This window comes from Centropristis striata, chromosome 4 (assembly GCF_030273125.1).
Source record: "Centropristis striata isolate RG_2023a ecotype Rhode Island chromosome 4, C.striata_1.0, whole genome shotgun sequence".
NCBI classification, from domain to species: Eukaryota; Metazoa; Chordata; class Actinopteri; order Perciformes; family Serranidae; genus Centropristis; species Centropristis striata.
The window spans coordinates 31,924,186-31,950,794 of record NC_081520.1 but is presented as its reverse complement, the minus strand read 5'-3'; the positions used below and the strand labels follow the sequence as shown (position 1 = coordinate 31,950,794).

The following is a 26,609-nucleotide window of genomic DNA, read 5'->3' as shown; positions in this document are numbered from 1 at the left end:
CGTGGGCGGTGCAGAAAGCGGTGGGAGGGGAGGGGGGGCGCGTCCGTGTCCACGCTCACTCACTGGTGCCATTGTCATGGAAACTAGACCACCGCCTCGCTATTGTCTCGCGCTCTGCCAAGTTTATTATAAACACTGCGCGAGCTGCAGCGCGCTGTCAAACGGAGCGCGAGAGCAGAGCGAACCGCAGTGGCACGGAGGAGAAAAAGTGAAGAGAGAACAACCAGGAGCAGGAGAAAGTGAAGAAGTGTAGAGAGAGAGGCGAAAACAGCTGGATTATTTACGAAAAACACAAGAAACAGACCGTGACAGAGAGATATAAAGCTGAGAGGAGTTACTGGAGATACTGCAGAGAAACACCGACAATATCCACTCCGTCTCCTAAAGTAAAAGGCTGCTAAAGACACACCCGAGCCTCTCTGCCTCTCTTCTCCACGTCTTTTTTTGTTGTTAGCAGCCCGGTGTTTGCACCGGCTCATCTCCATGTATAAGATGGATTACTCCTACCTGAACTCCTATGACTCCTGCATGGCGGCCATGGAAGCATCGGCCTACGCGGACTTCAGCTCTTGCAGCCAGGCCAGCTCCTTCCAGTACAACCCGATCCGGAGCGGACCCTTCTCCAACCCGGGCTGCACTCCGCTCAGCACGGCCAGCTGCACCCTGGGAGCCCTGCGGGAGCACCAGCCCACGCCGTACTCCTCAGGTACAGGAGCCTCTGTTTGTTCTGCTCAGGGTCTGCAGGGATAGAAAGAAACCTTTTGGGATATTGTTGGCTGATATAGAAGTTATACATTGTGTCGCCTCTAGAATGTTTCTGTGCTGAGCTGCGACACACAGCTTTTATTGACATTTATAAAACAGAAAGAAAAGAAAATATCTAGTTGTCAACTCTATTTTTCGTTACTGTAACATAACCACCTATACAAATGAAGGCCGAAATGGTTTAATATGGATTTTCTCTAAACAGACCTCATCGCTGATTTAGAATGAAATCTCTGAAAAATGTAATTTATGGCGACATTTGCATACCAAATCAGTGTAATAATTTCCATGTTAATGTTATCAATTAATTTTATGTTGCATTTCTGTACTCATTTGGACAATAGTCTTTATATGCACGCATCAATATTTAATGCATCAGGTGCCTTTTACAAAGCATCATAATAATAATAATAATAATAATAATAATAATATACATCGTACATCATCCAAATCAACATTGATTCATTGATTAATCACACACACACTTGCTGGCTAGAGCCCCACCTCAGACAAATTGTTTGGGTTTGCAATTATTTATTTGCCTGCAACCATAATTTGGCGCAAATTCTCTGAACTTAATTTTCTTTTTTTTCGTTTTCTTTTCTTAAAGCAATGAAGTTCTGTCCATTTCTCACAGTGTTTCTGTGGGTTTTTTCACAGGCTTCGATCCTGAGATTTTTTTATGGTGGCTATTATGACATTTCTAAAAGCCTAAACTCCTAAATAAGCCAAAATAAATTTTATTTGCAAACTGTTCTTCTCTTTCCACTGATTAAGGTGAACCGACTGGATTAAAATTAGGCCATTATTGTAAAACATTTGATAAATTCGCAAAATAAACTGCCCAATTGTATTAGTTTTAAACTTAATTTGAGACTAAATTTGGCTAAACGATTTTCCTTCAATGTATTACAAGGCACCATACCACTCAGTCAACATAATAAAACACAAACGTATTTGGAATAAATAAGAGTAAAAATGTAAAATGTATCCAGAAATGTAAATGTAACCGAAGGCCGATGTTTGTCTTCCCAGCTTTTTGTTACAAATGTGGCCTCTTCTCGGCCCTCAGCCACTAATAAAATATAATTGGCAATAAAAGTAATGCAATCAATCAATCTATATATATATATGTAAATAATACATTAATCCGCATTAATCAGTTACTGTATAAATATAGTCGGTAGTTCATTGGATAATTGATTATTTAAAAAAACAAAGACATCAGACTGGTTGTTTAATTTACGCATTTCCACTGCGCACTATTCCCCGGCCTCCGCAGTTTTAAAGCGCTCGTCAGTTTTTAAATGTTTCTCTCCACTAACCGGTCATGTTTTATCCCTCACAGTCCCCTACAAGTTTTTCTCGGACCCCTCCGGCTTAAACGAGAAGAGGAAGCAGCGGCGCATCAGGACCACCTTCACCAGCTCCCAGCTGAAGGAGCTGGAGCGGGTCTTTGCCGAGACACACTACCCGGACATCTACACCCGAGAGGAGCTGGCGCTGAAGATAGACCTGACCGAGGCACGAGTACAGGTGAGAGGAGTGGGGTGTTAATTTTCTGCATTAAAATTTTCTTTGTTTTCTTTTTTCTGTCATTCTATCCATCAATCAATCTCTGTATATGTGTATGCCTGCACTCATCCATGCATCTCATGCTGTATCTTTACTCAAATATTAATTTAAGCTCTCTGTGTTTACCAGGTGTGGTTTCAGAACAGGCGTGCAAAGTTTCGTAAGCAGGAGCGTGCAGCCAACGCCAAAGCCAACAGCTCTGGTGGCACCACAGGCAGCAGCTCCAGCAGCAGCTCTGGAGGAAAGAAAGGAGAGCTAAGATCTTCATCCGATGATGATGAGTCCAAAGAATCCACCTGCAGCCCCACACCTGACAGCACGGCCTCCCTGCCAGGCTCGGCCAACGGAAACTTGGGCAGCCCCGCCAGCCTGAGCCCCAGCCCGGCTCCTGTCAACAGCGGCTATGTGAACACCTCCAGCTCTCCGGTCCTCCAGGGGCTGAAGGCCCCCAGCTGGTCCAGCCTGGGGCCATCCAACCCGGCTGTGGCCCAGCCTGCCGCCCAGACTCAGGAGATTCTGAAGGCCTGGCAGCCGGCGGACAGTATGACCGGGCCCTTTGCCGGAGTCCTGTCTTCCTTCCACAGAAAACCCAACCCCACCATCAAGACAAACCTGTTCTGAAGCACAGAGGACGAGAGGATGAGAGACAAACATTATGCTGTCTACTGGAACAGTGAGGACTTTCTAGCTTCTGTTGAGAGTGAGGACTTACCCATTGTAACGCTGAATTCACCGGTGTAGTCTGCTGTAGTTCAGTGAGGAAAAACTATCCTGTCAAACTGATTCAAAGCTCAGATAATACAGTCAAAGGTCTGGACACCTCTCACCCCAAAATATTATGCAACAGAAGCTGCAAAACCCACATGGACATGGTCCTGCAAGACTTAAACTCTTCACTTTCACCCTCAGATCTGTTCATAGAAATCTCCCTAAGATAAAGGTAAAAAAAAAAAGACTATTCAATGATGCAACACTCATGTGCAGACATTTAAACTTCAGAGTGTCAAAAGGATGTTTTTGTGCTTTGACTGATAGACACATCAGATATTAGAGCTGCAACTATGGCTATTTTAATTTTCAATTCATTGTTTGGCCTATAAAATGTCAGAAAATAGTGGAAAATGTCCATTCAAGTTTCTCAAAGTCTGAGGTGATGTCTTTAAATGTCTTGTTTTGTCACTGCAGAACACAAAGATATTCTGTTGATTATGATTTAAAACAGCAGAAAATCTCCATATTTAAGAAGCTGACAGCAGAATCTGCAGCCAGTTTTGCATGAACAAAAAGAACAAAAAGATTTAACGATTATCCGATAACCAAAATAGTATTCATACAAATATTCATATGCAGTCTCTTTTACTTTCCTTTTTTTCGATCACTTGCAAACCAACATTCCCACACTCGCTGCATTGCAACAGACCCTTGGAGCGCCACAGCAGCAGCAGCTCTAATGAGCATGGCGGTCAGGTACAAGTTTAAAGCAGAAATCTAAACATCACGCTCCAGTCTCTGCTGGGGAAACAAGACAAACAAACTTTTACCCTCAAGCACAACTTCCTCTAAGCTGACACACACAGACTCCCACCAGAAGGGAACAGGGTCCCCCCTAAATCTCTTTGCCGAGCAGAGCCGAGCACCCCAAAATCCAATTAGAGCAGCCGGGTCCAGACCAGACACCTCCCCAGTTCCTCCTCCGTCTTTACTGTATCAAGTCCTAACTCCCCCACTCTCATCCTCAATGTGACCCCCTCCACACTCCCCCCTTCTTCACTCTCTCTGTCCCATCATGCCTTTCTCTATCAAACAGTGGGCACTTTGTTAAAAAAAAAAATTCAGCAAAGGAAATGGAGAACTTGAGGCTCCTGCAGGGCCCTGTTGTTTGGGCGGAGAGAGGTAAAACGATTAAACACAAAGCAGAGTGTAATCTACGGATCTGTCAATCTAATTATAACTGACTTGTACTGTTGTTATCATGGTACTACAACTGGTTTCTCACTTTCGTCACTGACTGAAGAGTTTTTTTGATGATTCTCCTGCTGGACTGATGGGAAACGAATGAGTTTGCCGTATGAACTCGAACGGACAAAAAAACTCATCACCCATTCTGACTCTGTCATTCATTAGCTGACAAATATGGGACAATCTTTCTCAAAAAATATAACAAAAGCTGGTAAAATGTTGGCAATACAGAGAGAGATGCAGACAGTTATTGGAGTTTTCTACTGATTGTCCATTATTACTCTAATTTTGTTCCTGCTGACCTCCATCTTTTTTGCGAAAAAAGGCAAAAAAGGCAGCTGTTTGTACTTTCTCTCACCTTGCAAAGTTGCTTGTGTATTATCTCTATTTCATTTTGTAGCAAATCACTGAAACAAGACTGATTTAAGAGCTGTCTTTTAAAGAGGGTTTACTCCAGAAATCTACTCAAAACGGGGCTGGGGGGGTGGGGGGAGAAAACATGTATTTATTAATATTCTTTATTATGTCAGTGAGGAAACCCACATATTTCTTTGAACTGAAATTTTGTGACTGTAAATTCCGTAATTAGTAATATAAATATTAGGTAGACTTTTTTGTTCATTTCTCTCATGTTGCTTTACAGATTTATTTCATTGCGGAGCATCTGTCTCAAAGACCAACACGTCCATGAAAACTATGAATCGACAGAAGCTCTAGTGAATGAGAAGTTATAGCACTACTCTGAATATTCTAATAAATCTACATTATGGAAGCACTACGTGACACGTTTAATGATCTGGTTTCTTGTGTGTAACGGAGTGATGAGAGTGTTGTGTGTTATGTGCAGACCTCACAAACTAACAAAGCTGTTTCCATTAACGCTGGAGGTTCGAGATGGTTAAATAAAAACTAAAATCACTGTCACTTATTTATATTTTACCATACACTCTTTCCCCCTTTTCCTTTTACTGAGGCCGGTCTACAGCTCACGGGCCATAACTGTGTCTCCCTCTCAGCTTTCCCTGCAGACGACAACAGAAAGAAGAGAATGAGCAAGAATGTAGAAAATAAGTAAAGATATTAGATTTTAATTGAAAAAAAAATTACAAGGGCGAACAACTTACATTAACTTAACATAACGAAAAGAGGCGACTACATGAAAGTAAAATGGAGTGTGTCTGAGAAAACAACATCTTTTTTTCACTCACGCACACAAATACAAACACACACTCACACACACGCACACACACACACACACACACACACACATATAACTGAGAACGAGAGGCCAAAAATGCAGAAAAAGACATCAGATATACCACATCTGAACGGCAGATCCACATTCTCTGCATTATAGTTGTTTGGCTGTTAGAACATTAGACAAATTGTACAATATAACACAGGCTACGGTTGTATGTGGGGATGATTTTAGGTAGGGAAAATTAGGAGAACAGGTGTAAATTAAACTGCTACAAGCACATATTTAGTCCCAATTAACAGAAAACACATTCACTGAGAGTTTAGAGTTCTACTTTTGAGGCCACATCAGCAACATCTCTTAAAACAACTATAAACTGTTTGTCTTTTAGTCTCACAGGCAGAAGAGGAGGCAGGATTTAAATTAAGGACAAATAAAGGCATTCTGAACGCTAACAGGTATGTTAACTCTCTGATTTTTAACTGCTCAAACTCAACAAACAAACAAACCAATTCCTTTGACTCAACGTGACTTGGTTGTGTCATATTTTCCCAAAGTTTGCACAGCCAGCATCAAACCTACTGATGAGGTTTATATGAAGTAGCAGCACCACCTGCTGGTTAAATCAGGGAACAACAACAGCCCTCAAACCATGTGTGTGCTGCAGAAATCTGACTTTTCTGTTTTTAATGTATCATGAGAGGTGACTTCTTCTCCCACAAGAACAAAATATGTCTATAAAGAAAAAGTTTTGGTGACATGGTTTCAAATTTACAGATGACAATGTGATGGCTTAGTAAATCTTCAGAACAATAATCATTAGTTAATCTATTTGGCTATGTTAAGCAATTCCCTGAATACTGCTCCATTTATACAACGCAACATGAAATGAGGGAAAATGTGACAAAGTCCATCAAACCTGGGTCACATGATGCTAAAATAAAATTTGCCGTCTTCTGTAAAGTGAAATTTAATGTACTCAAAGACAATTAAAGTGTCAGCATGAGAGATGTGCTGGGTAAAACCTTCAGAGCGATATTTCACTTTGGTACAGCATTGTGCATTGTTAATGGATGTGTCAGGTGTCAATGTTTAAAGATACGTACAGACCGACCTCTGATAATGTAATCAACTCACAATCTGCAAGGAAAAAGCTGAAATGTCAGTGTTGAGTGTGATCGGATCACAATCATTCACTTAAATGTTGTACCACGGTGAAATATGCACTTTTAGCTCCACCGGGACTGGTTTTGTTGGTTTGCGCCATATTCCCTTTATCATTAAAAAAAACAACATAAAACCATAAATACATGCAGAGACACTGAGACAATAAATACCACCATTTAAATAACAGTGGCCCAAATATCAACACAAAAGTACAAAATTTGAGAAATTAGCTTGACGTGAATCAGGGCTAGCTCCTTTCCTGTCACCACTTCCTGTCCACCTCCATCACAGAAGCGAGTCTGTGGGCTGACATTACCCTTGAGTGCTCTCTAACAATTCCCAAGAAGAAAAGGGAGACTCACAGAAGAATGATGTTGTTAAAAGTGTCTGAACTGCAAAACACAGGCAGTGTTTTTAGGCCACTGGTTTCCCACAAACAACCCTCTTTTCATTTGCTACAAACTTGAAAGTCTGCATTGCCCATATCTGAAAAGTCTTAGACTCACTCCTGTTTCTCAGGACAAAGAAAGAAATTCAAGATTTAACGTTAGCTTGAAGCTGCAGGTCAGAAATGATGGTTTGGCATCAAGGCATCAGCTGCTGCTGCTCTACACGTGATTCATATCTCCAGTTCTGTCTGTCCAGAAAAATATTTCATCTTGCATCTTCTCACTAGGTCTTAAGAAGAGGGTTATGTAGTGAAATAATTCTCATTAAATAAGGCCACCTCTATGACAACGACAACACACATACAGTACATGTGAAAAAAGATGGTGGTTCTACAAGTGTTTTTTGTTAAAGTACAAATGGAGTGCAATTTCTTTCAGAAGGCACAGTCTGGCATCAATTGGCACGTTCCAGCTCAGTTCTGTTCAGTACAGTTCAGCTGAGATTTTGGACTCTCAGGACCCGGTGTGCTACCAGGCCAGCTTGCACCAGTCGTGGACCAGTTTTAAACAGTTAATTTCTGTTGTTGCTGCTGCTGCTGCCTGAGGCTCTCTAGCAGGATTCGCTTGTGGGCAGGGTCCAGCACTCCCGCTTCCTCCAGGTCCTCCTCGGTGATGTCACTGGAAAAACAAATCATTATTTAACAATAATAATTAATTTAAACAACAGTACAGATGTAGTCTGCTCTAGCAGTTTTCGGCACATAAGGATATTTTATTATCTTCGGTCTATAACAGCAACTTATATTTTCATCCACCCCTCCATAGAAATAGCGAATTAAAAAATGTCTTTCAAATAAAGAGTAAAGAAAAAGATGTTGGCAAATCAGAAGCCTGTAAAAGTCAGAAGGCTGCCTGGCTCTATCACTCCATAGTTCATTCTGACACCACTGTTCCTCAATATACTGAAAGATCCTATAAATTACCTACTATTGTCTATCAAAAGACCTGTTTACCTGAGGACCTAAGCCATTTTCCATGGTTTTCTTGATAATGATTTGGTTATGATCAAGAAAACCAAAAATCTAGATATCAGCTCTTAAATTAAACTCTTATGAGCTATTTTTATTGTTATCATTATATTTGTCCAAACAAATGTACCTTTAGTTGTACCAGGCACTAAAATGATCAAAAATGGAATTAAAGAAGGAAGGTCTAATATTTTTTCCATGACTGTGTGTACCTGAGGAACTCCAGGTCGTCCCAGCCGTTGTGTAGAAGACCCTGCTCATATCGCTCCAGTCCCAGTCTCTGCAGCCACTCCCCCACTGAGGATTCCCCGACAGACAAAGATGAGCTACTGCTGCCCCACAGTGCCTGCACAGGGGAAATGAAACACAAGATTGACTAGAAACTGCCATAGGAACATTGCAGCTCATCACAGGACTTATACAAATGTCACTGGACAGTAAAAGATACAATATACCAATGGTATGGTATATTGTATACCAGCTTGGAATGGTATGACTTGGATTCAAAAAGCAGTAAAAAGCATTCTCATCACAGATTTGTGATTTTTTTCCGCATTATTTTTAGTAAATATTGATTTTCAGGTAGGGTGTCCTGATTAATGTTTGGTTTATTTATATTTGCTTGTAAAAAGTGCTCACAAGGCACTAGTAAGGTGCAGCTGCTAAATCCTTAATGATTCTATTATTTTTTATAAACCTTGAATGGGCCACCGAACTGAACATGATCATGGCCCAGTACTTAATGAATTTGTTAATTGGTGTGATCAGTCCTTCCTCCAGATAAACATGGCCAAGACTAAAGAGATGGTCATCGATTTTGGGAGGAAGCCCTGCTCTCCCACACCCTGTGATTAAAGGGGAGCCAGTGGCAGCAGTGCAGCAGTATAAATATGGCCACTGTCCTGGATGACAAGCTGAAATTTGATGCAAACACTGACGGTATATGTAAAAGAAAGCTGCTGTGTTGTTTGTACTATTGCACTTGTGTGTATGTTGTACAGGTACATCTCAAAAAATAAGAATATCGTGAAAAAGTTAAATGTTTTTATTTCAAGCCTGTTTTTTCTTGTAATTTTGATGATTATGGCTTACAGATAATGAAAACACAAAACTCAGTGTCTCAGAAAATTTGAATATTACATTAGATCAGTTTAAAAAAAGGATATTTTAAACACAAATGTCAGGCTTCCACTGACTGTGGACTCAAATATTGAACTTCTTCACAATATTCACATTTTCTGAGACACTGAGTTTTGTGTTTTCATTATCTCTGAGCCAGAATCATCAAAATTACAAGAAAAACAGGCTTGAAATATTTTACTCTATGCTTAATGAATCTATATAATGTATGGGCTTCACTTTCTGAAATAATTGACAAAAAATACTGATTAATTTTTTGAGATGTACCTGTACTTGTATTTTATGTCTTTTGTCTTTTACTACTGTCTGTAAATCAAATTGCCCCTCGGGGACATTAAAGTTTTACCTTACTGAATGTGAATTTAAACGAACTGCTCACCTCCTCAGGCATGTCCTCTGCGATACTTTCTGTGATGGCATTTCTGGGTGGGAAGGTGCGGCAGGCGTCCAGACCTAAACCCATCGGCTGCCCTCTAAGAGGCGGTGCAGACGGAGCGCGTGGAGGCTGCCCAGGAAACTCACTCTCACTCAGTGTCTTTGCCATCTGTAGAACAGAACACGACTGGTCGTCCAACGCCCCTGCTCCTCCTCCTCCTCCTCCTCCTCCTCCCCCTCCGCCTCCTCGTCTAAAACCCTCTCCGAGGGCGAGCGGGGCAGCAGGACTTGCTGCTGGGATCCTGACCTCGGTTAGGTCAGGGTAAAGAGGGCGAGATTTGGGGAAGGGTGCCTCTACAACCATCTCCAGTGCCCCCTTAGGGAGAGGAGGTGGGGGGAAGTCAGGAGGGGGTCGATTCAGCGTGCTTCCAACGGTTGTCCCGACACCACCTCCCTGCGCTCCTGCTACACAGGTGCCTCCATCGTCTTCTGAAGAGCCCTCCTCGCTGATAGCACGGACCGGGTGCCCCGTGATGGGTCTGCGTGGGTGAGAGGGACCTGAGGCCACAAAGGGAGGTTTGGTTCGAGCTCCAGCTGAGGGAGGAGGGGCTTTATTAGCCACCTGGGGGTTTGCAGAGGTAGGAGAAGGAAGAAGCTCAGGCGACAGAGCAGCTGCAGACTGATTGGGAACACCCTCCAGGATGTAGTAGGCGGGATTATTGTAGCTGTTTTTGCAGACGGATGGATCTCCGTCTGGTGCATCTGGTTTAGACCTTCACAATACACACAAACACAGAACAGGTGGATGATGGCTTACCTATTTATGTTTCAGGTTTCAATACAGTAAAGTGGTTATTCACGTCGGCACTAATGACACCCGGTTACGTCAATCTGAGGTCACTAAAATGAATGTGGAATCTCAGGACAGAGGGTGTCGTACCATGTACAGTCTGTAAAGCCTTTTGAGGCAAATCTGTGATTTGTGATTTTGGGCTATATAAATAAAATTGACTTGACTTGGTTTATTTATGTTTAATGATTTTTACGCTAATGCAAAAAATGTCTAAGTGAATGTGCAGTCATGGAAAAAATGATTAGACCACCCTTGTTTTCTGTCTAGACATCAGCTCTTAAATTAAACTCTTATGAGCTAGTTTTGCTGTTATCATTTGTTTGTCCAAACAATGTACCTTTAGTTGTACCAAGCATTAAATGAACAAAAATTGAAGAAAACAATGGTCTCATATTTTTTACATGACTGTATCAGTGTGTATTAACTACATGCATCGGTACCTTGCAGCAGTTTCCTCCTTGCTGCTCCTTTCTCCCTCCTCACTGACTTTTCCCAGCTCTCCAAGCTGTTTACGAACCACAGACGGCCTGCATTGAGAGCACATTATAACAAGTCAGCGGTTTTGTGTGCACAGCCCAGACGAAGGTGCAAAATATTAGATTCAACAGAAATGTAACCCTTCAACCATGATGGGTCTTCATCAGGCAAATGGCCAACATGATCAATAACCTTTTTTCATTACAAAATTATGGTAATTTTTAAATAAACCACAGTGATGGTATTTCTGCTGTATATGAAGGCAAAAGACAAAGAATAACTGTTTTTTAACCCTATAAAGCCTGAACCATGAAAATTCTTTTTTTTAGTGTTTATTGAATCTGCTGACAAATTAACAAAAAATAAATAAATAAATAAATAAATATCAATTTGCATATATGAATTCTAATTTGTATCATATTTGATACATCGGGTCTTTTTGTGCAATTTGTTGCTCAGTTTGTTTATCTTCAACACATCTGCAATGCTCAATTTTTGCCATCTAAAAATACACACCAAAAAAACAAATTATGTATTTCTTTGAATTGTTCAAGGGATATCTCAATTTTACTCTAAATAAACCTAATTATGTCTGTTAAACCTTTACTTAGTTTACCTAAATGAGAAAAAGACTTAATGTTGCTTTATTTAATGCATAATGTATGAAATACAAAAAAAAAAAGACAATTGACAAATTTTCAAATAATTTATAATTAATACCTGCTGTATCAAATTTGATACACACAATTTCAACACGGTTTTACTATAAATTAAGTCATGAAATATTATTAATCTTACATTACATTAGTCCATTAAATACTCCTATTGAAGTATCGGTAACAATTTGAACGTTTTTTCTTATCTTAACTTTTTCAAAATTGACAAAAATATTCTTGAAAAATGACATGTGGGTCACTGATTGTCGGCAGCCATATTGGCTGTCTCAAGTGGAGGCCCTCTGGTGCATTAATCACTGATCACTGGTGGAGTATCCAGCTACTGCATGTATCTGATTGTATACATCAGGTTTTTCAGGGGAAAAAATATCACACTGATGATGTAGAGGTCTCAAAAACTTGTGAATCAAATATGATACATTTGGCATTATAGGGTTTAAATATTATTGTAAAGGGGACTCAAGCAAAACATAATCTCTATATTGGTCCGCAATATTTTGTATGGGGATATCCAATATAATGTAAATGTGTACAGAGCAGCAAAATGTGTGTAGAAAAATCTGAAGCATGAAGGATATGTGCAAAACTATTATTTTTTATTAATAAAAGAACCACAAATGCAAAACTAAAAGAGTAGAGTGTACTGACTTGACATATTCATGCCCCACTCTGGATACCAAAGTGGATTTCCCTTTAGGTCCACCCGTCTCATCCTTGTCCACGCTGATCCACTCTGCAATACAACCATAAAAACAGCTGTGAAATAAAACTTGAGTCAACCTGCATCTTTCAGGCTTTTTATACCTGCAAATTCTTTGGAAATAGTCATTTATTTTGTCTCAACTTCTTCATTAACAACTTCCTTCTTCTATAGTTAGAAATACTGATTTGATCTGTTTAATATTCCTCCTCCAGTTCCTTGTGTGTCTGCAGAGTACACCAGTCTATCAGCACATTTACAAATAGAAAGTATTACCGTAAAGTCTCTCCCTGGTTCCCATCCTTTCAGAGGGCACTCTGACCCTCATGGACCCCCTGATATTTCCTGTTTCCTCGCCGCGGTGGGACAGGTAGGTATGGAACTGCTGTGCGGTGCTGCCAATCATGGACTTCAGAGCCAACACACACTCTCCTAGCAGGAAAAAACATACATATGCTTGTTTGTGAGACTTATGCTACCTATACATCAGAAAGACTTTGAAAAGATTTGGAAAAGACTCCCGGAAAACTATCGGCTCACACCTGCTCACATCTAAAGACAAGTGTTAAGTCCCAGCCTAGTAGAGACCTGCTCATCTATTGGTTGTTGATTGTGTTACGTCACTGCGACTTGTGATAATATCAAACACGTTTGATATGATCACAAACCCAAGACAAGGAAAAGACTGATATGAAACAGTGCAGATTACTACCTTAAACTTAATGATGGACTCCTAGATTTTCTAAAGACTTTCAGTTTTTAGTCTGGGACTGTGAAAATCTTTTGGTGTAAGCCCAGCATTAAACTCAATTTCAGGGAATTGCACAAACACAAACACTATCTCCATACCGTAGGACTCGTATCCATCTAGTGATTTTACAGTCAGCAGCAGATGTTGGTCCTGCAGGTACTCGATCTCTGAGAGAAGAGGTTTGAGCGTTGTTAGCTGCTTGTTGGACCAGCCGACACGCAGGAAGTTGACGTTGTCACTGCTCTGACTGTCGTTTTCATAACTCTTCTTAAATTCTACAGATGAGAGGCAGAGAGAGAGAGAGAGAGAGAGAGATGCGGGGGGTGGGGGGTGGGAGAGGGGACAAAGGGAACGAGGCGGGAAGGAGAGAAGGGAGATGTTTCTATTGTATTTCATTCAAAAGTACATGGACAGGAGGATGGGATGCAGCACAGGTCAAACATGGATTCGAGCTTAAAGGTATACTGACTGCCTGAGATAGGGAGGGAGGGAGAAAGATACAAGAAGAAACAGATACAATTTTTATTACATCCACTTGGGGTTACAGAAACCCTGTCTGTGCTGGTGGATTTCTGTATGTGTGAATGAGTTGCTGCAGGCATGTTCCTCTCACCTTCCAGACACGTGGAGTAGAATTCAATGAAGAACTTGGTTCTGCTCGCCGTCTTCACGATGGCCTCGATGCTCTCGAACTCAATGTAGGCTTGCTCTGAAGACTTTGGCAGACCTGCACAGAAACAGGTGGCAAGAAGGGATCAGGGGTTGGAGAAAGACGGGAGATCTGAGTAGGTGGAACTTTAAGCCAGAAACATATTATCACAGATTGTGAATGTAAAGACATGACTTTCAGCCTTCAATTTATAATTTGCTGTAAATTTGAGCATTTTAACATTGAGGTCCATGAAGATTGACAGTTTTGGAGATAGCATCAAATGGCTATTTTTTTTTAAATATGTATATAATTTTATTTTATTTTTTTAACAAACAAACAAACAAACAGAAGACAGGACCAGGCAAAACAACAAAACAACAACAAGCTGGGAATAACACCACAAAAACAAAAACCAGATGGGGTTCAGGTTACTGTGAAAGGTACATTATGCAGTACAGAGTGAAATAAAATGAAACAAAATGGGAACTGAATAGAAAAGAACAGAAATAAATAACTTTTTTTTTAAATACAAATGCTCTTGTCAGAATAGCAGAGATATTTACATTACTATAGTCAAGAAATGGTTTTCATATTCTTTCAAAGGCATTAGTTTTGGAGTGCAGAAGACAGGTGAGTAAGTCCAGAGGTATGTATTCCATTATTGTCCTATGCCATCCCACCACTGAGGGAGCCTGATCTGAGATCCAGTGTTGAAGAATATTTTTCCGAGCACAAAATGTCAATACAATATACAGTTTTTTCTGATAGGTATTGGTTACACGAACACTGGGAAGACCCAAAAGGAGAGAAACCGGATTGAGTTCAATCTCCTTCTTCAGAACCTTTTGTATTTCAAACAAGACGCCACTCAGTAATTTTTTATTTATAGGACCAGAAACAGTGAGTAAGATCACCAATCTCTGTCTTATATTTAAGACAAAATGGAGAGGCATCCTTGCTGTATTTGGAGAGATGGTTTGGACCAACATGTGCTCTATGCAGTATCTTAAATTGCATTGCTATTGTCCGGTTACAGATGGTTATTTTCCTGGCATTATCCCAGATGTCCTCCCACATCACCTCAGTTATAACAACACCCAGTTCCCTTCCCCAGATCACTCCCAGTGTCTGAGCACCGAGATTTGAGCAATCCCTCAGACCGGCATAAAATCTCTGACCTGAAAATAACGAAAAAGATAATTTCTTGTTATGCCATATTTTCCATAATTTGATTGAATGTCCAAATGGCTATTTAAGGAACTGCGTTTTTTGGCACTTTAGAGTTGGCTTCATTTTTCACCCTCAAAAGTAGTTGTTCGGTTAGATCCGCCCACCAACCGCTGCTGGGTGATGGAGGACAATCACTAACTGTGCCCCATTTGCAATTTTACCAGGGAATCTCATCACAGACATCCAATTAGCAATACTGTAAATGCAGTGGCTTTCAATAGTGGGCCATTGTGTTCCCTCATTTGGCAATGGAGTGACTTAACAGACATTTATTTAAATTAAAATTTCTCACAATTATTACTTTAAGTTCCAGAAAGAGTCCACTCTATTGTGAAAATGAGAGATTATGACCAAATCATGCACCCTATCCGCAACAGAAAGAGGAGACAGCAGGAGGGAGAGCAACTGACAGGAAGAAGAAATAAACAACAGGTTGAACAGGTCCTCGCACCTCCAAGTACGTTAGGGTGCCCTCGGGACTCGGCCAAAAATCTGGAAATATCATTTAATCACAAAGGTCTTAAGATGATACTGACCGATACTGACTGAAGTCTGAAGTCGTTCGGGTTAAATCTCTAACAGGAGTTAGTTAACGTACAGAGCCAGGAAATGGCTCAAAACAACATCAATTTGCTCATTCAAATCAAGATTGCCGACTTCCTGTTGGTTTAAAGTTATGGTTCCAAGAGGCTTTTATAAACAAAGATAAGTGAATGAATATTTTCTGAAGGTCCTGTACCTTTCTTGGAGACAAACTGGGAGGTCACCCCCACTTCGAAGGTAGCAAACACAGGGGAATGATCACTGGTCACAATATCATCTGTACAGCCTGAAAAACAAAAGAGCATATACTTCAGTCTGCTTGATGATCAATCATATTAATTGTTGTACAAGACATTTATGGAAGTTTACGATGTTTAGGTAAAACTAACCACTGCACCCGCCTATTTGAATTAAAACAAGTGTGTGCAGAATGATTTTGTGCTGACGGTCTCACCATAGGAGTTGCAGACAATGTGTGTTTCTGGGTATGACTTCCACAGGATCCTGTCACACCAGGAAGGAACATTAGTCCTCATCTGAGGCAGACAAAAAGTAGAAAAAACAGCAGTTATCAGTTGTCAGAAATGCCTGCGAGTAGGTCTATTTGTGATGTTGTTTGTGTTAGTAAACGTACCCCTGTGGCCTTCTGCTTCTGCCACACATACGTGTCCCGTGAGCCTCGTTCATAACGGTAGGTGGGTGGGAATGAGATCTCTTCCTCCGCTGGAAGCAAGTAGACACACATTTCACTTGTCAGAACTCATATCAAAAAATATTAGACCACCATTGTTTTCTTCCATTTCTTGTTCAATTTAATGCCTGGTACAACTAAAAGGTACATTTTTTATTTGGACAAATATAATCAGAACAACATAAATAGCTAATAAAATTTTAATTTAAGAGCTGATACCTAGCCATTTACCATGGTTTTCTTGATAATGATTTTGGTTATTATCAAGAAAACCATGGAAAATGTCTAGATATCAGCTCTTAAATTAAACTCTTATCAGCTTAACAAATTATATTTGTTTGTATTTTGCACAGAGCTGTGTTCCCAGCATTTATAGTATTGTGATAGTGGCAGTGTGTTCCATAACTTTAGGTAAATCTCAATATGACATGAGAAGAAAGTGAAAGCTCTCACGGTTTCTTGGAGATAGTTTGCACTTGGCAAAACATTGAGAGACTAAAACCTGACTTTGAGTCTTCTAACACTTTCAATATTTATCCCTTTATGCACAGGGAGAGGAAGTTAACAGTGCTGTACGACAGAAATCTAGAAACACAGGCATACTAACCAAAGCGTAAAAAGACTTTGTTCTTCTCCCTCTCCAGGTTGAGCTGGTCCACCTTCAGCAGCGGATCAAACTCCTTCCTGTTAATGTAGTTTAAAATCTCCTGCACGGACACAAAAGAGACAGCACAACAAAAGGAGGTGTTATCCAAACCTGCTGCTTGTCATCATTCTGCAGCATCAGTGTATGTGTTAGTAGTAGTGATGTGTCGGTCGCGAATGAGCCGGTACAAAGAGCCGGCTCTTTTAACGATGGGAGTCGGCTCACATCCGTCAATGAGCCACTTTTTATTTTATTTTATTTTTTACTTTTCTCGTTAGTCAAAGTACCTGCGAGTGCTGCGGACGCTGACTAAGGGTGTCACGTGCATGCTGTGTGAACCAATCATGTGAGGACTGACAAGGATCATACCACAAAGCAGGGAGGGGTGGGGTGGCAGCGCTGAGACGGTGACAATGACAGAAATAATATGATATAATATAATATATAATATATATAATTGGTTTTCCTCAATGCCAATCTGCCCTGAAAAAAATAATACAAATTTACAGTTAGATAGATAATGGTGGTTAGTTCATAGAGACACTTAAAACTACTTGTTGGATGCTGCTTTTTTGCACATTGTATTATATTTATTTTTATTATGTTGCTTATTTATTATTATTTTTACTCTATACCAAAAATATTTTGTTTGTTTTTTTTGTCCAGATGTCAGTAGTTGGCATTAAAAAAGCACATTTACTTGATTGCTGAATTTGATTTCTATTTTTTCAGTACTTTGTTTGTTTTGTTAGTTGTGTGTGTTTAGATAAAAAAAATTAAAATGTCAATAGCTGTCCTTTTTTAATGTCTATGCTTAGGTTTTTATAGGCATTTTCTATCTGCTTTGTGTAGCAGAGTGGTTCTTCAAGCAAGTTAGAGACACAAGGGATTTTACAACTGTAAATGCAATTGGCTACAGCAATTCATTGAATTTAAATTATATATGTGTTCAAACACAAATCACAAGTCAAAACAGCGCTAAATTTGGCTGTATTATAAAAGGTGGTATAAAGTGGTAAAATGAAGAGCCATTTGGGAGCCGAAAGAGCCGGCTCCTCTTGATGAGCTGAGCCAAATGATCCGGCTCACTAAAAAGAGCTGAAATTCCCATCATTAGTGTGTGTGTTCGGCATCACCTGTATGTCCATATCCAGCCGGTAGTTGAGGTCTCCCAGCCAGAACAGGTGTGTGAAGCGCAGGGAGATGTCAAAGGAGCTCAGCTGTTTGTCTCCTAGTGACAACAGACGGAGAATATCTAGGTAGTTCTGGTTCCTCCTGTAGGAGTCAAAGGTCACATGTGTCAAAGGAAAATAATAATAATAGGTAGTGTGTCGTGTGTGATGTTTTGTGATGCACTGGAAAAGTAGATACATATCCCTCAAATAGTCGAGGGGTATGTATCTTAATTCATAAATCATTACCATTTAGGGCTGAAAAATGCATTAAAGATGTCAGAGGACGGTACATTATTGTTAAAGGTACATTATTTGGTAAGAGTATCTCTCTAATGAATATATACTATCCCCCTAACCACCCAACAGAGCTAATGACAAAGGCTGTTACAGAATTTGCAGAGGTAGAATGTGAACAGGCAATAATAGGAGGAGACTTTAACTGCCTCTTGGACCCTCAAATGGATCAATCATCTTTAGAGAAGCGGTCTTTGACTAAAAGGGCCAGGGCAGTCTTGGAATCATGTGAGGAAATGGGCTATTTAGATGTTTGAAGGACCACGCATCCAGGAGAGAAGGATTTTACCTTTTACTCAAATGTCCATAAAAGTAGCTCAAGAATAGATTACTTCTTCATTCCTAAATCAAATCTGAGTATGAAAAACTCAATAAAGATATTGAACACAAAAAAACAACTATCATTACCTTGACTCTTATGAGCTATTTTGTTGTTATCATTATATTTGTCCAAACAAATGTACCTTTAGTTGTACCAGGCATTAAAATGAACAAGAAAGTAAAGAAAACAAGGGTGGTCTAATATTTTTTTCCATCACTGTATGTCCACAGTTTACCCAAATTTGCAATGTTAAGGTTACAAGGTACAACACCCTGAAATAAAACAGCTATAAATAATGTGTGTGGGACTGTGGGAGGTACCTGGCAATTTTCTCATTCCCTGATGTCAAGTGACAGTTGACAAAGCCGAAAGATGTCCCGTTGAACATAAAGGACAAACCCACAGCTCCTTTGTTGCCTAAAACAAATAGACGGCAAAAACAAACATACAAACTAAATATATAAGCAGACAGTAACATTAAATTGACTGTATGACAATGTGAAGACACACTGCAATGAAAATCTGAGAAACCGGGCCTGAGAAAAATCTAGTTTTGTTCTTTTTTTTTTTTTTTTTTTAAGAAAAAAAAAAAAGAGTTTAAATTACTGTCATGGAATTTTAATTGCAATTCTAGTTATTTTCATTTCCCAATTGTTTACAGAAAAAGTCAGTGTTGGATTGTTCATGTTTTCTTGAGATTTCATCCAGGAAGTAAAGCATGCGGAGGAGGAATAAAGACTGAATACTGTTGTTACCAAGTGTGTTGGCGATGCCCGTCTTCACACTGGACATTCCCACGTGGCTGATCCGGTTCTCGTGTTCAGGTTTCACCAACACAGCGATTTTTATGTTCCACAGAGTTTGCACTGCGATCTGTAACCAACGACAACAGACGGTGAGGAAGCTATAATCATTCCTGCACTGACACTGTAGTTTTCTTTTAATCTACTGTTTTGGCATAGCCTTCTCTTTCTTTCTATTATTTTTATTGGATTTTCCTTGGATGCATAATTATATCAGCACACAATTTTATCTAATACATCCATAGATTAGGCAAGTACAAAATAAATATTAACACCAACAATATATAGTCAAAATATACAAAAACAAAGCAAATTGAAAAAAAAACTAAAAACATATATGACAAAATAAATAAAAATAATAATAATAATATGGATTAAAAGGAAGATAAAACACACATACAAACAGACCATAGTGGATCAGCTGGAGGTTTATCACTAAATGAAGCCCATCAAGTTGCTTTACAAATCCAATAAAGTCATCCCATGTCTTGTGAAATTTCTGTAGAGCACCATTAACAGTAAACCTGATTTTTTTTCTAGTTGAAGATGCACATAATACTCCTGATGAGATGTGTGTAGGTGAGTGGAGCAGTATTTTTCCAGTTCAACAAAATCAACCACTGCGCTAATAAGGAGGGGACTGCCAAAACCTTGCGTTGACAGGAAGTCATAGATATATTTCTGAGGTTACACCAAAAATGGCAATAAGAGGGCAGGGAGTAACACATTTTTTAAATAGTCTAGAGAATAAATCAAGGAAAGAGGACCAGAATCGGTCCATGAAAAGATTAGTTTTAATATTTTTGATGTGGGCCTTTCTTTTGACAGCATACACCTCGTTTTCAATTTTTAAAAAATCGTAAATGAACCTCAAGAGAACTATATAAATAAATAAAAGGTTGTTATGTTACCTGACTATTACTGAGGGGTATAAGAAGACATATCTCTAATACATTTGTTTTATTTATTTAAATATTATTTAAATACCTGTATATATTTACTCAAAATATATATATATATATAACTTAAATACAAAATGAAAAGCAGAATAAGCAATAATACAAAATGTAGATTTTCAAACAACTAATCAAGCAAATCAAACCAACTAAATAGAGGTTCCTGACAAAGTCAAAAAGCCTTGATGCAGTACTTTTATGCATTTAAAACCTAAAACGGGTTGGTGCCAACCCTAACACAAGAGGAAGGACAAATAACACTCCTGCAACAGAAGAAATTCATATCTACTCAAATCTTTGATTCCTCACCAGTTTGTAATCCAGTTCGGTCTGTTCTTTCAACAACGCACGTAGTGACTCCACCCACTCCCGATCACACACAGAGTTTTCTTGGCTTCCAAACACATAAAGGTCGTGAGGGATGGTGACCGTCATCTCGTCTAGGGTTTTCCCGAGGCCCCGACACAATACCCAAGAGGCCTGAGATTTTGGGGCAGGCACTGAGCCTATAAACAGACACAAACATCTTCAAAAATACTAATGTTGTGCACTGGACATACATACATTTGTGTTATTTTTCAACATATTAAATGACATAAGTCAATGTGCGTGTTGCTATTAACATAGATTATGTAGAAAAATCAGTCAAAAGACATTGTGTGTTTCTAACCCATATTCCAGGTGCCTATAAAGATGGAAATCATGTCTGGCTCGTCTTGGTTGGAATGTTTGTTCTTCATCAGCTGCAGCAGCTGGCAAAATGCCTCACGCTTCTGAAACACACAACACACACACGGACATAGACAGACACACAGACACACACACACAGTGAGTGGAAGTTGCCACAAAAGGGTGCCTTGTTTTTAAGTAGCAGCACTTAAAAGCTGACTAACAATCAGTATGAGGTTATGCGCTGTTATTTAACCTTTAAACATTTTAAATTAATATGAGTTTATTTCTTGGTGGCTCTCTCACTAAGAGAACTACATCAGACAGCTCTCTTTGGTATTTTTTCTATCATATTTTCTTCACCAACCCTCTGAACCCCAAGCAGAAACATCATAATCATACTTAGAAGTACTGAGAATTGAATAATTCATTCATGGCTCATAAGTTGCACAGAAGAGTCCAGAATTTTAGGTGAAATTCAGGCATGTAGATTGAAGTAATTTTAATGAATTGTTACTATTTAATTTTCCTAATGGAAGCAATAATCACACACGACACCTTCAAGGACTGTTTGAAATGTGAAAGTTCTATGATAATTTCTGTTTATGCAGTTTCTGGCTTTGATAAAATGTGTAATTTTCACAATTTTGAAAAGGAAATATGTCTTTCAATCCCACAGTTGTGAGATTTAGAGGGTTAAAAGAGAAATATCACAGTGAGACACAGTGATCCCAGTACAGGAAGTGTCACCTTCACCCTCTTAGTGTCCTTCGTCTGATTATACAAATAAAATAGTTATGTGTGAGTCTGTTCTTGAGTATGACTGAGTACATCATTGTGCTTTCTCTCTACAAATGCATGTTTGAGGGAGTGTGTGAATGTGCAGACCTTGGCACTAGCAAAGATGAAGTCTTTCCTCTGGCTCTTGTCCTTCTCCTTCTCAAAAACAATGCCCAGTTTATTCTGCACCCGCTGAGACTTGATCAGCTGACGGACTGAGACAGACAAACAGACAGAAGGTCAGAGATAAGAAAAGAGAGAGAGAAGGCCAGGAGGAAACGCGAGACCAAGGAATAAATTGAGTGGGTTTAGGACAATGAAAAGACATGAAAAAGAAAATGAAACAGGATAGAATAAGGTTTTTAAATTCACCATTAAATCAATCAACATTTACACATAACACAAACATTTCATCTCTTGCCCTGGAGTCCAGTGACATTTAAACAGCAGCTAAAACCAACACATTACTCAGAGTTTCACACAGTGTTCTGAGGCAGTTCACCCACAGACATTCTCCATTAACATCATCAAAAAATGTATATACTTTGACAAAATACATTAACTATCAGGTTTTTTTGTTGTGTTTTTTTTTGGGTTTCTTTTTTATTTTTAAGGTATATTCAGATCATGAAAACTTTCCAAAGCACTTTAAGACTTATTCTCAGATTCACTCTTATGTTTCAAAAGATGTTTAAAAACCCATTGAACTGCTGTTTTAAAATTCTAATTCACACACAAATGTGCTTTATGTTATACATATGGTTTTTCTATTAGCCATGTGTTACTTTCTTATAACTATGACATTTTAGGCGGAGGCTTGAAATAAGCCTCCGCCTAATTTCTGCCTCTCCCTGCACTTTACACTATATGTTATCTTTGTCATTTTATGTCATTCTAACTGTGCAAATAAAATAAACCTAAACCTAAAATAAGAGTAGCAGTGCTGTTTAACACAGAAAATGCCAACCATTTAATGAATGTGGCCATTGTCGGGGCTGTTTAAAAAATTAATCACAAGGCTAAATACGTCACTTCTGTAAAAAAAAGATTTCTGCTGAATAATTTCCTGGGGGAAACACTGATTATTCATCTCACACTTCAGTAAATACTGAGGTCATAGCGTTTGTGTAATTCTCACTTTTGTCATGTGTGAAGGTAGTCCAGTCCTCCTGGCTGTCCTTCACCTTCTTCATTACCACCAGTCGTCCTCCCTCCACGTCCACGGACAGAGTATACTTCTGACTCTTTCCTATCTTTGTCAGCTCTGCCAGGTAAACATCCAGCTTCACCTGAAATGGAACAGAGGATGATGATGATTAAAAAACCCACCTAAAATCATAGAGTCTGGAGGTGCTGTAGTGCATTTATACGGAGCTCTCTGCTTTTAAATCATATCAAGTCCTCCCACCACCAGGTGTCTCTAAAGTGACAGTATTGGACTTGTCGCACTCCCTCCAATATGTAATATACAACAAAAAAGCCTGCCACTTGTATAGTGTTAACAGAGTTTTAAATCGGTTATATGCAGTGGTGGAATGTAACTAAGTACATTTACCCAACTACTGTACTTGAGTACAATTTTAAGGTACTTGAACTTTACTTATATATTGTATTTCCATTTTATGTAACTTTATACTTCTACTCCAATACATTTTGAGGCAAATATCGTACTGTTTATTCCACTACGTTTAGCTGACAGCTTTAGTTACTTCTCAGGTAAAGATTTAACATAAAAAAATACTTTAAAAAAAAAAATAAAACCTCATAACTGTATATTAAGTAGTTAAAATGTTTTGAATGCAAGACTTTTACTTGTAATTGTAATTGCACAGTGTGGTATTAGTACTTCTACTTAAGTAAGTGATCTGATTACTTCTTCCACCACTGGTTATATGTAGCCAGCAAGATAATAAAACAAAAAGCAGGAATTTCCATGATCAAACACAATGTCCTGATTCTTTAGATTGTAGTTTTAAACAGTCAACAAAACTGTATCCTGACTTTGATTCAAATAATTTAAACCTTGACAGTCTGTTTGTGTGTCATTGGGCTAATCAGGTGCCACATCTTCTTCATCGTAACAACCCTTCTGTTCCTGTGCAACAGGAAGCTGCTGAAAGGAGGTCACCACAGAGGATGCAGACCTGCCTGACAGCTAATATTTTACATTATTCCTTTTCTGTCTTTCCCTTTTCCCTACATGTTGCACCGATAATTATCCCCTTACTTGATTATTCTCTTTACCCCTATAATGGATCCATTTCATATTATTCTGAACTTTCCTAATTTTCTTTATATGTCTATGATTTATTTTGTTAGCACATTATCAAAATAATGCAAAATAAAATAAAAATCTAAGACTGGTAGAAAATATTCAGTCCTACACATTGCGTGAGTACTCTTTGTGCGTGGGAATATGATAACAAAAGTGACAAGTACGATGAACTATGAGAAAGCCACTGATGATGTCACAGGAAGTACATTACACACATTCCTGTGGTCTCACAACAGCATTGCTGACAAACTTCCCGCAGTGTGTTGAGGAATATACGACCTCACACCCTGCTTTATTGGAACTCAGGTTCAGTCTGTCCTCTGTGAAACGAAACTACCATCCCTCGATAGGATAGTGGCATTTAATGAATGAAATCTGGAGGAGTTTCAGCGTTCTACAAGAGATATTAGGTTTGCCTCAAGATAAGAAATGAAATGTGAAATATGAAAGATAAAACATTTTGATTAAATCATGCATACCTACAGAAGAACAGAAAGTCAAACAGGGTTCCCAGAGTCTTTTAAGAGTATAATTTAAGCACTTTTCCAGTACCTAAACCATACATTTCCAAACTCTTGAAGCCTTTTTCACACTTAATGTGTTAATTTAATTGCATTTCCAAAAAATAAAGTTTACAGAACTGATTTATAAACACTAATATTTTCATCATAATTGTGTAATGCTTGCTAATTTCCAGAGTTTAGTATTGTGTTTGTTTAAAGTTCTGAATTCTTCAAGGATGATATTCAAAATCAAGCATATTCCTTACCTTGAAAAATAATAATTAAAATATAAAAAGTCCCCCCAGAATTGAGTGTTATTGACAAATATTTAATGGGTGCATTACTGGCAACTAGAAATAAGGCCCCAACCAAAAGGTGGATGTTGCAGACTGGACTAATAATTGGATAGAAGTGACAATAGATATATATACCTTGGAAAATGTTACTTTTTCTCTCAGTTAGACTTTTTCATGAAACACTGGGAAAGATGTGTACAGTTCATCAGACCTTTAAGACCAGATTTTTTTTCAAGGTAGCAAGCTGAAGAAACATCCACTTTTTATTTGATTTCCTTTTTTTGGGTTTCCCACTGTATCTCAGTGACGTCAATACAACTGAATGCTGCCCAAAACTGCTACAGACATTTATATTTATTTATTCAAGTTATGTATTTACTTTTTACCTCTATACCCCTCTGGATGTAAATAGTTAAACCGGATGTTTTTTTTTGTCTTTACACATATTCATATTATTAAAAGGGAATGGACAAAGAACATTTGGAACAATAAGCTATTGATACAAAACCCTTGACTCTGTACAATTTTGATGCTAACAACTGTAAATCCATTGTACTTGTCAATTAATGTGAAATTTAAAATAAAATATATAAAATATAATTACAAAAAATATATTATTTTCCAAACTTGCAACACTATTGGTTCACTTTGATAATTCCTAAAATGCAGAAATGTCTTAGTCCACACCTCTCTCATTAAATAAAGGGCAAAAATAATCTAAGTTTTTTGGTTGATGTCCTTCCTGGAAAGGTCAAAAGTTTAACACTAACCTCATATCACCATGCAGAGAACAACCATGTATGAAATGCATGTTTAGGAGTTATTAGGTGGTGTGTGTGCTGCCCTACCTCAAAGGCCTGTACAGGGATGGCTTTACTGTGACGCATGGAGAGAGGAGGAAGGGAGCATGGAGAGGGCAAACTCATGTCCTGCAATGCTTTCAGAGCCTGAGGGGAGAAAGAGAGAGAAAAGGGGAGAGCAACAACAATTATTATTAAGGAAGAAAAAAAATGAAAGAGGTAAAAGAAACAAGGACACTCAAAACACACAAGGGAAAAGACACACAGAGATAAACTGCATTGTTTTCTGCTTCAGTGTTGGTGTCAACAAGGAAACCAGTCCCCATTTCCTGGATGTGATCATACAGGAGCAGAGAAGGTGGAGTCAGTGACATCACGTGAGTCAAGTCTGATTACACTGATGCCATTTCCTTCCCAGGCAGCTAAACCTCCTCCTTACAAATTAAGTCCATGTAGAAATGGCGACCCCTACTACCAAGGCAGAGCTGGCTAAACTGGACTTCCAAATATGGGATAAAAGCAAAAAAAAGGTCTGATTGGTGAAGTATAGTGTAGGCCTGTCACGATAACACATTTTTTAGGACGATAGATATTTTCCCAGAAACTATCACAATAAACGATAGTATCATTGTATCGATGTTGTTTTAAGTTTATAACGATATTAGTGCATAATAAGTATGTCCTTTTCCACAGCAATGCATTTTTAAATCTCTAGAATATTAAACATTGGAATTGAAATGTGGAAAAGAAATATTTAAATACCCTAGATAAATAAAACATAAATAAATAAACTACAACCAAAACAAATAAAATAGACTTTCAGGCTCTGTTAACAAAACATTGCAAGGAGATAATCATTATGTATTATATTATTTTATTATTGAAATAACATAAACAGCTGGAATGGCTGCTTAGGAGAA

At 38.7% G+C, this 26,609-nt stretch overlaps 2 protein-coding genes across 2 annotated transcripts in view; one reads left to right on the top strand and one right to left on the bottom strand.

Moving 5' to 3' along the window:
- Nucleotides 1-449: 449 nt before the first annotated feature.
- phox2a (paired like homeobox 2A) lies at nt 450-2,961 on the top strand. The gene is made up of 3 exons (XM_059331920.1): nt 450-706; nt 2,114-2,301; nt 2,470-2,961. The coding sequence occupies exons 1-3, from the start codon at nt 484-486 to the stop codon at nt 2,959-2,961; spliced, it is 903 nt and encodes a 300-aa protein (XP_059187903.1). The 5' UTR covers nt 450-483.
- A 2,410-nt stretch (nt 2,962-5,371) lies between these two features.
- Nucleotides 5,372-26,609, bottom strand: part of inppl1a (inositol polyphosphate phosphatase-like 1a) — a 39,920-nt gene continuing 18,682 nt past the window's right edge. Inside the window, exons 8-27 of the mRNA XM_059331667.1 lie at nt 25,738-25,836; nt 22,954-23,104; nt 21,924-22,030; nt 21,037-21,139; nt 20,676-20,872; nt 19,363-19,480; nt 18,928-19,024; nt 17,953-18,091; nt 16,778-16,877; nt 16,114-16,202; nt 15,934-16,015; nt 15,676-15,765; nt 13,668-13,781; nt 13,153-13,329; nt 12,580-12,735; nt 12,252-12,336; nt 10,890-10,976; nt 9,601-10,369; nt 8,294-8,427; nt 5,372-7,731 (exon numbers count right to left, since the gene is read on the bottom strand). Of these exons, the coding sequence (XP_059187650.1) occupies nt 7,617-7,731; nt 8,294-8,427; nt 9,601-10,369; nt 10,890-10,976; nt 12,252-12,336; nt 12,580-12,735; nt 13,153-13,329; nt 13,668-13,781; nt 15,676-15,765; nt 15,934-16,015; nt 16,114-16,202; nt 16,778-16,877; nt 17,953-18,091; nt 18,928-19,024; nt 19,363-19,480; nt 20,676-20,872; nt 21,037-21,139; nt 21,924-22,030; nt 22,954-23,104; nt 25,738-25,836 (3,009 nt within the window). The 3' untranslated portion in view covers nt 5,372-7,616. The remainder of the gene's footprint in view (nt 7,732-8,293; nt 8,428-9,600; nt 10,370-10,889; nt 10,977-12,251; nt 12,337-12,579; nt 12,736-13,152; nt 13,330-13,667; nt 13,782-15,675; nt 15,766-15,933; nt 16,016-16,113; nt 16,203-16,777; nt 16,878-17,952; nt 18,092-18,927; nt 19,025-19,362; nt 19,481-20,675; nt 20,873-21,036; nt 21,140-21,923; nt 22,031-22,953; nt 23,105-25,737; nt 25,837-26,609) is intronic.